The following is a 12,533-nucleotide window of genomic DNA, read 5'->3' on the forward strand; positions in this document are numbered from 1 at the left end:
TTTTTATATGTTTTTAAAGAAACATCTTTTTTATATTTTTTTGTTTATATTTTTTTTTTTGAAAGAGATCACAAGTAGATGGAGAGGCAGAGAGAGAGAGAGAGAGAGAGAGAAGCAGGCTCCCTGCTGAGCAGAGAGCCCCATGCGGGACTTGATCCCAGGACCCTGAGATCATGACCTGAGCCGAAGGCAGCGGCTTAACCCACTGAGCCACCCAGGCGCCCTGTTTATATTTTTTTAAAGAAACATCAGAATATATGGATCCGACTAAGGATACCTCACAGACTTCTCCCTACCATCTCAGCAGTGCTTAGCAGGATTGCGTCATAGCAGTCCTTGGGGCAGCCGTCAATTGTAAAGGCCCTCAAAGATATATTTGGTTTGGAAATTCAGACTTTATTTAGAGTAAAACCCATTGCATTGTGTGGGTGAATAAACTGGCTGCTGCTATTTGGTGTGAAAACGAGGTTAAGAAATTGGGGAGAGGCAAAATGTCTAACAATAGAGAAATACTTAATGGAAAATTACAGGGCCAATAATAATACTTATGAAAGGGATTTAACAGTGTAAGAGCTTTTTAAGTTAAATTAGCAAAAACAAGGATAGCAAATTCTATATGAAGTATGATTTACGTACATAATGTTCATAGTAAGCATTTCATATATAATATCAAAGATTGGTAAGGAGTAGAGAAACCATATTTCATATACTTCTGGTAGGTAATATTTTAAATTTATATTGCTATTTAGGAGGAATATGCACAGAATCTACCAAAATTTAAAGTCTTTTGACCCAATAGTTCCATTTCATATCTCTCTGAGAAACATTCAGTTGTACATGGGAGGCATTATTTGGGGTGGTCTTGAAAACACCGTATGTAATAAAAAATTGGAAATAATCTGAATATTCTTAAGCTTTGAATTAAATAAATGGACTGAAATTAATTAAATAATTCTGTTTGCATTGTGATCTCCTGGGTAGCAAATGAAAGATACGAAGTACAGACAGGGAAATATCCCAAAACATACTTGTAAGTGGGGAAAAAAAAGAATTTAGAGTATTTGAGACATGGTGCTTTTTTTTTTTTTTTTTTTTTTTTTAAATAAAGAAAAAGAACAGGTGCCTGGGTGGCTCAGTGGGTTAAAGCCTCTGCCTTAGGCTCAGGTCATGGTCCCAGGGTCCTGGGATCCAGCCCTGCATCAGGCTCTCTGCTTGGTGTGGAGCCTGCTTTTCCTCTCTTTCTCTCTCAGCCTGCTTCTCTGCCTACTTGTGATCTCTGTCAAATAAACAAATCTTCAAAAAAATAAATAAATAAAAAGAAAGTAACAAGAAAAAAGGAGAATAATATATTCTTCTGTATATAATATGTACACATTGTTTAAAAAATAATCTAGAAACATACACAGAAAATTAATAAGTGTTTTTCTCTAAAAGGAGAAATGAAGTTGAGAGTGGTGATGAAGAGATTTTCAATCTTTATTTGTAATATTTGAAATTTTTACCCTAAGAATGGAATTGATAAATTTCTTACAGAATTGAAAGCAAATATGAAAATGTTTAATTGTGTAGAGAAGACAAGAAGGAAATATATAAAGATATAAACAGCAGCTGTCACTATGAGCTTATGAATGATATTTTTCTTCTTTTATTATATAATTAGTACAAACATTCAAAGGACTTTTTCAAAAAGACATCAATTTTAAATGGTGAAAAGAGAATTCTTATGTGACTTATTGTTTACGTCAGTATAAAAATGAATCAAAAAAAATTTTTAAAGATTTGTTTATTTGAGCATGAGAGAGTGGGTACAAGTGGGAGGAGGAGGGGAGGGAGAGAAACTTCAAGCAGACTCCCCACTGAGCAGAGAGTCTGACATGTCACAAGGATCTATCTCAGGACCCATGAGATTATGACCTGAGCTGAAACCAAGAGTCAGACACTTAACCAGCTGAGCCATCCAGGCGCCCCCTTTAAATTATTTTTTAAATAATAACAGAATTATTTGTTCAAATAAGTATCTATTTCCCAGTCTGTAAAATAGTTGCACTTATCCTGATACCACTAGTACATTTGTTAAAAATTCAGTCCTCTTTGTCCTAGTTGCAATTCCTGTACATTAGACTCTCTAGTAAATCCATTAGTATAGTTTTGGCACATAATTTTAAATACTGGTTTAAGGTACCAAGTCTCAAGTAAGTGTGAAGGGCTTCTTTTGCCTTTCTAGGTTTGATACTGTATCTCTTTAAACAGAAAATGTCTATATTATATAAATCTTAAATATGATACATGGCCCACAAGTGTTTTCTTACTAATCAGTTAAGTTCTAAAATACAAGTTTTAGTAAACGCTATTATACTTGTCTTTGCTCAAATACCACCTTAAAAGAAATGCCTTCCCTGCCCAACGTCTTTAAAATAGCACCACCATCTCTCTCATTCTCTATTCCCTTACTCTGTGTGATTATTATTAGAATTTATTAGCATTATCACCTTACATTTGTTTATCTCCCACATCAGATGTGAGTTCCTTGAAGAGTAGTGATGCTATTTGTGTTTGACCAGTATCTGATAAGTAATACCTAACACAGGTATGCAGTAAGTATTTTTAAATGAATTAGATGTTGATGAATGAAATGTTTTGGTTAATGGAAAGTTAGCTCTATAGAAAAATAGCAATTTTAAAAGAAGAAAGTACATTACTTTTGTAAAAAGTATTTTGTCTTCTAGTGCCTCACTCTCAGTATGCTTTAAATATGTAGTTGGGGGTGCCTGGGTGGCTCAGTGGGTTAAGCCTCTGCCTTCGGCTTGGGTCATGATCTCAGGGTCCTATGATCGAGTCGCATGTTGGGCTCTCTGTTCAACGGGGAAGCTACTTCCTTCTCTCTCTCTGCCTGCCTCTCTGCCTACTTGTGATCTCTGTCAAACAAATAAATAAAATCTTTTTACAATAAATAAATATATCATTGGTAGAATACTAGTTAATGTACTGTTAGATATTAATCTATAGATAAAAATATACAGGTAAATACATACTATTGAGAACCAGAAAAACAGCTTTAGACATAATTAAAAACTCAGTGGTTTTGTTTCTTTAACCTAAGAGACAGCTTTTTCTCAGCCACAGAAACAGAAAATCCAAACAAACAAATTTTTTTTCTCATTTCTTTATTGGAATAAGTGAATCTTAGGCTTTGGTTAATTATTCAGTAATCTATCCAGAGGCATTCTGATCACAAGCTTAAAAATACATACATAGGTCTAGAAACACAACCAGAATTCTCTGTACACAGAATGAAACTAAGTCTTATCCCCTGGGAATTAGAAATAGCAGGCACAAAGATTAGTTAAGCTATAGATCATTTATTAGCTCAACCAAAATGAATAATGTGAAAAGGAACATCAACTCAGTGAGGCCTTATTAAAAGAATAGTGAAGAAGGGGCCCCTGGGCAGCACAGTCAGTTGAGCAACTGACTCTTGGTTTCGGCTCAGGTGGTGATCTCGGGGTCACAGGATTGGCACCCCTCTTCTCCCACCCCCTCCCCACTGCCTCCCCTATTCCCCAATCCCCTGCCCCATGTTGGGCTTCAAGTTCAGTGTGAGTCTGCTGGGGTCTCTCTCTTTCTTGAACAGATAAATCTTAAAAAAAAAAAAAAAAAAAAAGGAGGGAGAGGAGTCAGAGATAGCAAAGTAAAATGGGATTGATAGCCGATCTATGTAAGATTGACTCTCAGTTGATAAGAAATGTCAGCGCTTGTCAACTCCAATTTCCCACAGCAAAATCCACCAAAGGCTTCCTATCTGGAGACCCAGATGCATCTCTGTCTCAAAGCACGCCTTTTATATGTGGCAGGTTTGTCAGCCGCCTCTGCCCCATTGATTTTGAAATTTAGAATTAGATTATCCTCCTCACACAAAGGATGTAGTGGTCCAGCCATGACTATCTGTTCCTTTGTATTTTTCTGAGTCCCACAGTGTTTTCTCTGTATTGAGCCAGAATACCTTTCAGTCCTTACTCTCAGTTACTCTGCCTAATGCCTGACTACTAAAATTCCTTCCCTGAATCCTTGCCAATCACTGGAAATCCTGTTACTCTGCTTAGCTTCTTTTGCCAGTCTTCCTTGTGCAGATTTTACTTCCTGTGCTCTCTCTACACGCAGCTCTCCTCTGGCACACAAACGCCCAACCTCCACTGCTGCGGGCCTGTCTTCCAGAGTGGACCAGCTCTTAAAGTTTGTTAGTGGAGGGACCACTTCCTGGTCCTGGTGATTACAGGAACTTCACTACTGAGTATAATCTGTTCTGGGTATTTTACCTTAGAATGGCTTTCTACCAAATGAGATTAGATACAATATCCAATTTTAATATTGGGATAACCATGAACATTTTGTGGACAAAATTCAAAGATCAGTTGCTGTTTCTTATTGCAATAAAAAAAAAAAACTGAGATTAAATAAAAGACTAATAAGTATATAGGTCCTTCACCTTTTTACCCAATGATAACCTTGTTGATAGAGTTGGGAATAAGCCGTACACATTTCTTGGCTTAATAATCAGAGTGTCTTGAGGAAAACTTTCACCATAGTGTATATATTGTGACTGCTCATATAAATATTGTTAAAAAACCTGTTGTCTTTGAGGCACAGTTGGTTAAGCATCCGACTCTTGGTTCCCATTCAGGTCATTGACTCCAGGATCATGAGATCGAGCCCAGCTTCCAGCTCCATGCTCGGTGCAGAGTTTGCTTGAGAGTCTCTCCCTCTCCCTCTATTCCTCCACTCATGCTCTGGCTCTCTAAAACAAATATATCTTATTTATTAAAAAAACTAAACATCTGTTGTTATTTAGTGTTTTATGCAGTGCTTTCGTTCCAATGAGTTCTACCATTTCTGAGAATTGAATGCCACATTGATCTTTCCCCTGCAGTTATTTCTTAGCATTGCAGAACGTGCGATGCTACTTGGATTTAATTCGCCATAGCCTGAGAGCATTTCTTATGGTCAGCATGTCTGTAGCTCCCTATTTAATAGGTGGTTTTCACCTTTTAACCTGTCTCCTTATATCTCCAGCTTAAAAAATTTGTTGTAATGTATTCCTTACAAGGAAACGATTAATTCTAGAATTTTGTATTACTATTTTTAAAGCAATATTGTGATATATGGGTGAATCTTAAGAAAACTAAAAACCCAGTTACAAATGTAGCGTAATCTAGCTAAATTGGGACCTGGGATGAGATCACTGTAAGGATAGTTGGAGATTCTGATTATCCTTCTAACTTTATAGGAAATTTCGCCTCTTAGTGTTACTATGCTGAATTAGAATGTGAAACATAAAGTTGTTAACAGATGGCTAATAATAGCTTCATTCAAATAAGATGTTCACATGATGAGAATAAGACGAGAAGTCAGAATCAACAAAGTGAAATGTGACAGATTCTATTAGCAAAACAAGCAAGCAGGAGTTACATGAGTCTGTGGCACTCGCTCTTGTCATCTTCCGGTCGTCCTGGCAGTACTGCTTTTGCAGCTCTCACGCTCTTCAGCATTGTCACAGCTCACTGTAACAAATTCAGAATGATCACACAGGCTTCATGACTGGAGGCAGATTCTTTAATTGTATCAACAATGCAGGAATAGATTAGTCCTTTAGATTTATCATTTGGCTTCTAGAAGTGTCAGTTTATTAAACTTAGTGTTCTCAAATTTCTAGGAGATAACTTGTTATTTAACTTTTCAATATAGGGGAATAGTATAACGCTAAAAGTAACTTTCAAGTGCTGTATAATGCATAAGAACAGGTGGCGCTAAAAGCTGAGCCTGTAATTTCCTATTTGGAGTTGGCATTGATTACCCACAATGTCTTGAATCCATGGGAAGGCAAACTTCGCAGTTTAATCTTTTCAAAGCAATTTTAAAGATCAATATCACATTCTGAATGACTTACTAGAATTTATTTGGCTAATGCAGTCTAGAGTGTTCCCTGGGTTTAGCATACAAAATAGATATTGATCTCACACATGTTTTATACATTTATATTTATAAAACAACCTAACTCAGGGACACGTTCAGGTCAGTAAAACATTGAATTAATAAATGTTTGAGTGGGGCGCCTGGGTGGCTCAGTGGGTTAAGCCGCTGCCTTCGGCTCAGGTCATGATCTCAGGGTCCTGGGATCGAGTCCCGCATCGGGCTCTCTGCTCAGCAGGGAGCCTGCTTCCTTCTCTCTCTCTCTCTCTCTGCCTGCCTCTCAGTGTACTTGTGATTTCTCTCTGTCAAATAAATAAATAAAAAAAATAAATAAAAAAAAAATAAATGTTTGAGTAAAAGAATTTTTTTGCCACTTCACACCCATGGGAATGGCTACAATAAAAGAAAAACAGTGATGATAAGGATGTGGAGAAATCAGCACCCTCATAACTGCTGGTGGGAAAGTAAAGTAATCCAGCCACATTGGAAAGCAGTTTGGCAGTTTCTCGGAAAGTTAAAAAATAGAGTGCCCATTTGACCTAGCAATTCTTTTCCTAGGTATAAAACCAAGAAAAACAAAAACATGTTTACATAAAAACTTCTACATAAATGTTCATAGTAGCATTATTCATAATAGCCAAAAAGGTGGGAATGACCCATACGTCTAAGAGCTAATGAACGGATAAATAAATTATGGTATATCCGTGCAATGGAATATTATTCAGCCGTAAAAAGGAATGGAGTACTCATACGTGGTACAACATGGATGAACCTTGAAAACATCAAAAAGCCCCGTATTATATGATTCCATTTATATGAAATGTCCAGAGTAAGCAAATCCATACAGTAAAAAAGTAGAATAGTGGTTGCAGGGGCCTGGCAGGAGAGGGGAATGGGGAGTAATTGCTAAATGAAGGTGAGTTTCTTATTTGGGGTGATAGAAACATTTTGTAATTAGATAGTGGTGATGCACAATTTTGTGATTATACCAAAAACTATAAAAAGTGAATTATACACTTTTAAGGGTTAATTTTACAGTGTATATATTATGTCTCAATAAAAAATATTTTCAGTGTTTCTTTTTCTGTATAAAAAGATGTTTTTTTAATAAAATTGTAAAAGATTTTATAGATACATATGTCGTGTCCTACTGGCAGGACTTTCCAGAAAGTTAAACACACAAGCTGGCATTTACCTGAAAGCCTTGCTTTATCTTAAATCGTGTATACCAGTATCCACTGAACTTCCACCAATCTGAACGTGGAATGTTTTTATCAAAGACAAAAAAAGTGTCAAGAGTGAAGGAGCCAAGAACTAATACCTAATGCATATCTTCTTTGATTATATTATACTTTGAATGTTACTGTTACTGTCACATAGTGAAATGACTTTTAAAAATCTTATCTGAGGTGCGCCTGGGTGGCTCAGTGGGTTAAGCCGCTGCCTTCAGCTCAGGTCATGATCTCAGGGTCCTGGGATTGAGTCCCACATCAGACTCTCTGCTCAGCAGGGAGTCTGCTACCTCCTCTCTCTCTCTCTCTCTTCCTGCCTCTCTGCTTACTTGTGATCTCTCTCTGTCAAATAAATAAATAAAATCTTAAAAAAAAAAATCTTATCTGAGGGGCACCTGGGTGGCTCAGTGGGTAAAGCCTCTGACTTCGGCTCAGGTCATGATCTCGGGGTCCTGGGATTGAGCCCCACATCGGGCTCTCTGCTCAGTGGGGAGCCTGCTTCCCCCAGACTCTCTGCCTGCCTCTCTGTCTACTTGTGATCTCTCTCTCTCTCTCTGTCGCATAAATAAATAAAATCTTAGGGGCGCCTGGGTGGCTCAGTGGTTTGGGCTGCTGCCTTTGGCTCGGGTCATGATCTCAGGGTCCTGGGATCGAGCCCCGCATCGGGCTCCCTGCTCCGCAGGAAGCCTGCTTCCCTCTCTCTCTCTCTCTGCCTGCCTCTCTGCCTACTTGTGATCTCCGTCTTTCAAATAAATAAATAAAATCTTTTAAATAAAAAAAAATAAAAAATAAAAAATAAATAAAATCTTAAAAAAAAAATGCTTATCTGACCTCAGAAATGTCAGTTAAGAATATCATAATAGTCATGGAAACATCATTTGCTATAGAGTCAAATATAGCTGGATTTGAGACCCAACCCAAAATTTACTAGCAGATTCTTCTTGTTAAGGAAATTCTCTGACATCTCTGAGCCTTTGGGTCTTCATCTGCAAAATCTCTCATAGAGTTGTCGTAAGGATTCCATGAGATACCCTGAATGAAATAAGACTGTTCTCTCTGCTTCCCTGCTGTACACATACTCTCGTTTCTTCTCTCTACAGCACTTTTCACCCCAAACCACCTTGTACATTGCCCACCGCACACATATCCGTACAAACCAAATTATGTCTCCTTCCTCTGTGTTCCCATGGTACCTAGGGATTACCCTACTGAAGCACTTGCCATACTCTGTTGAATTTTCATGTTTATTTGCCTATCTTTTCCAGGAAACTAACTTGTTTAAGAGGAGGGAAACCATTTTGTCTACCGTTATATATACATTTATCTAGCATAGTGACTAGCTGAATAAATATTTGAATAAATGAATTTTAATAACATAATCTAGCATTATACTGGGTTCATAATAGCTCCCTCAAACAGTATAATGTTCCTATGTTTTCCTCTCTAGAACATAATCATCCTGAAGCATTTTCAAATTTATAATAGGTGGTGATGTATATATGGAAAGGGTTTTATTACAGGTTAGCCCTATGGAATGAAGAAAATGTTCCTTATCTGTGTTATAATAGACTACTTGTTACTTATTTATCTTGGTAATTTGTGCATAATGTTTTCTTGTAATATCCATCTATACATATTTACTAACTTAAAATTTTATTTTACAAAATTCCTAAGAATGTGCAGTCCAATGTGCATATTTCCTGCCATCTTCCATCTGACGTTACTTACACTCAGAAAGAAACAGCAGGCTTGGAATCAATTTTGCTGTAGATTTAAGTCAGCCTTTGAAATGTATAGAAATTAAATCATTTTAAGCAATAAAACTGAAACTTGCTCTTACAATTTTTTATTTTAAATGTCTTACGAAATAATAATAATCAGCAATAATTATTTGGGGACAAAAGGAATTCATTGCTAAGGGAACAATAGAGGTAGTTTAGTTAGTATGTTTTGTTCTCCAGACTTTGTGTATTTCCATACATATGCCTATCTAAATTATTTACAGAAGCTTTGCTATATAAATGTGTTATTAACTACATAATAATATGGGGGTGTGGAAAAAGTACAAGTAATGTTTGTGTTAATAGAAATCATTGAGATTTTTGTAGAGTCTCATAACCATTCTGTTTCTTTCAGGTACAGAGAACTGCAACTTAGTACAGAAAGCAAAGTAACAGAATATCTCTATCAGAGTAAATTAAAATCTTTTGAAAGTGAGCGTGTTCAACTTATCCAAGAGGAAACTGCAAGAAATCTCACACAGTGTCAGTTGGAATGTGAAAAATATCAGAAAAAAATAGAGGTACATATACAGACTTTTCTTTTAAAATTAGCATAACAGGGGTGCCTGGGTTGCTCCATAGGCTAAGCGTCCAGCTCTTGGTTTTGGCTCAGGTCCCGATCTCAGGGTGGTGAGATTGAGCTCCATGTTGGACTTAAAGCTCAGCACAGAGTCTGCTTGAGATTCTTTTCCCCGCCCTCTCCACCCCTTTTGTTACCCACACCCACTCACACTTTCCTTCCCTCCCTCTCTCTGTCTGTCTCTCATTAAAAAAAAAAAAAAAATCTTAAAAAAAAAATAAAATTAGCATAACATGGGACTCCTGGCTGGCTCAGTCAGTAGAACATGCAACTCTTGATCTCAGGGTCAGGAGTTAGAGCCCCACTTTGGGCATAGAATTTAATTTTTAAAAAATAATTTAAAAATAGAATAAAATTAGCATAGCATATACTTTTAATAAGTAGAAAGTCCATATTATATTGAGCTTTATTTTTATTTTACCTGTAGGACCTAGCACTGCCCTGCATATGTACATGTGCACACACACACAAGATATGTATATGTCAGAAAGATATGTTAATAAAAAGGACTGGAATTGTCAGGGGGAAAAAAGAAAGAAACAAAAAGATCTCATTCACAATAGCAACTAAAATATATATAATTACTTGCAATATTTTTAATAGGAATAGTACAGAGCCTGTATCAAGAAAAGCATACAACTTGATAATATATAAGCAACACCATCTTTCTGGTAATATGCAGCATTACAAATTTTTCTGTTTTTATCAAGTGATATTACATATTTTTAATCAAATGTTAGCATGCTCTAAGTAATTAGAACATTAGAACAAAGTAATTCTGTCGTATAACTAGAAGAAAAAAACAAGGAATAAGCAATTTTTAAAATTTATTTATTATAGAGAGAGAGAGTACGTGTGTGAATGGTTGGGGGGGGGCAAAGGGTGAGGATCTTCAAGCAGACTCCCTGCTGAGCCTGGGGCTCAATCTACAAACCCATAAGGTGATCACTGAGATCGTGATCTGAGCTGAAACCAAGAGTTAGACATTCAACTGACTGAGTCACCCAGGTGCCCCAAGAATAATAAATATTTCAAGAAGATTGTTAAAAAGAAATAATAAGGGAGTGCCTGGGTGGCTCAGTGGGTTAAGGCCTCTGCCTTCGGCTCAGGTCATGATCCCAGGGTCCTGGGATCGAGCCCCACATGGGGCTCTCTGCTCAGCAGGGAGCCTGCTTCCTCCTCTCTCTCTCTGTCTGCCTGTCTGCCTACTTGTGATTTGTCTGTCAAATAAATAAAATCTTTAAAAAAAAAAAAGGAAATAATAATAAGGAGAAATATGTATCACATTTTAAAATTCATTCTGAGGTAAGAACATTAAAACCCACCCCAAAAAAATCCACAAGTGGTATCAAGTATGAACTCAAGACCCATAATTACATAAATTTAAGAATGTATTCATTGTAAAGGTTATATTACAAATCAGGTGAGAAGGGTGAATTGGACAACAAATAGTGCTGTGAAAATCATTTGAGTATTCAGAGAAGATACTTACATACTTCACACTCTATACCAAAGTAAAACTGAAATGGATCCTAGCTAAATGTAAATACAGAACTATAAAACCATTAAAACTACATACAGATGAAGTTTTGTGTTATGTAACTTTGGGGATTAATTCTGATGATCTGTTGATTAAAAGCAGGGAAAGAAATCATATAGGAAAAATAAAATTTTTAATTCTTCCATGTTTTAAAAAAAAGTCTGAGTAATATTAAAGGGCAAAATAAAGACTGAAAAATAATATTCATGTTATATAAGAGAAAAGGCTTGTCTCCTTCCTTTTAAAAGATCTCTTATCAAAAGGACCTATGTTCCTCTTCTAGAGAATAGGTGGAAAGAAGGAATGAACTGTTTCCCAAGAAAACACATACAAATTGCCAAGAAATAAACAAAAACATGTATTTTCCCTAATAATTACAGAAATGTAAATTTAAAACTCTTTTCTACTTTTACTTAGGTCTTTTTGTTGTTTTGAAACTGCTGGCAGGAGTACCCTTAAAAGGGAAATCTCATGCAGTTAGAAAATAGAACATCTTTTCTGGAGGATAATATGGTGACCTGTATTAAAGTCCTTAAAAAATTGATCCAATGGGGTGCCTGGAAGGCTCAGTCCATTAAGCATCTGCCCCACTTGTGCGCTCTATCTTAAATACATAAATAAAATCTTTTAAAAAAGTGATCCAGTAATTTTAAAGGAATTTTACCTGAGGAAATAATAAGAAATGCTCATAAAGGTTTATCTTAATGGAATGTATCACAGCATTATTTTTTATATTAAAAATTGGAGTTTATTTAAATAGTTGATAATTAAACAATTTTCAGTTAGTATATTAGAAACTGTATTTTTTGCTACATTCATGGTTTCTGTGGTTCCATGTAGTCATGTTCCTGAATATCTTAGATTTTTGGGAAGTGCTCATTTGAAAAATTGAAAAATGTAGCAATGTTATTAGCATGGTTAATTAGCTAATGATGTAAGTTTTCATTATAGTACTTTCTCAGAGATTACATTTCTGAAAAGTACTCTGATAGGTAAAACTAAGATTAACAAGATAAAGGTTCTCACAGAAAATAAAGGCTTAGGAAAAATATAAAAACGATATTAAATACATATAAGAAATAGAAGCGAAAATTATAGATAGTGTATATTTCTAAACCAGTATTTGGCATTTAAAAACTTTTTAAAATACCTTCTTAGGGAGCCTAGTGCAGTTATAATCTGCAACGGCAGATTTTACTACGCATGTTCAATTAGATCGTATTTGATCAGCTCTAATTTGGAATTCATCTTTTGCAAGTTATATTTTCCATGGTTTAAATTTCAGAATTCCTAGCAAAATGCCTTTTTTTTTTCTCCCCTTCGCTTTGGTTGACTGTGCTTGAGGATGTGTCTTGGCGGCAGGTGGAAGGGGATGGGAGGTATATACAGGAAGACCCAGAAGCACTTCCCTCTCTGTACTTCTGAAACCAACATTT

At 36.1% G+C, this 12,533-nt stretch overlaps 1 protein-coding gene across 2 annotated transcripts in view; it reads left to right on the forward strand.

Annotated features, from left to right (window-relative positions):
- PIBF1 (progesterone immunomodulatory binding factor 1) overlaps positions 1-12,533 on the forward strand; it is a 197,436-nt gene that overhangs the window by 100,475 nt on the left and 84,428 nt on the right. For both annotated transcript variants that reach the window (XM_082701266.1, XM_082701267.1), the window contains exon 11: positions 9,333-9,498. In XM_082701266.1, the coding sequence (XP_082557392.1) occupies positions 9,333-9,498 (166 nt within the window). The remainder of the gene's footprint in view (positions 1-9,332; positions 9,499-12,533) is intronic.

Source organism: Mustela nivalis (genome assembly GCF_964662115.1).
Source record: "Mustela nivalis genome assembly, chromosome: 15".
Taxonomy (NCBI): domain Eukaryota; kingdom Metazoa; phylum Chordata; class Mammalia; order Carnivora; family Mustelidae; genus Mustela; species Mustela nivalis.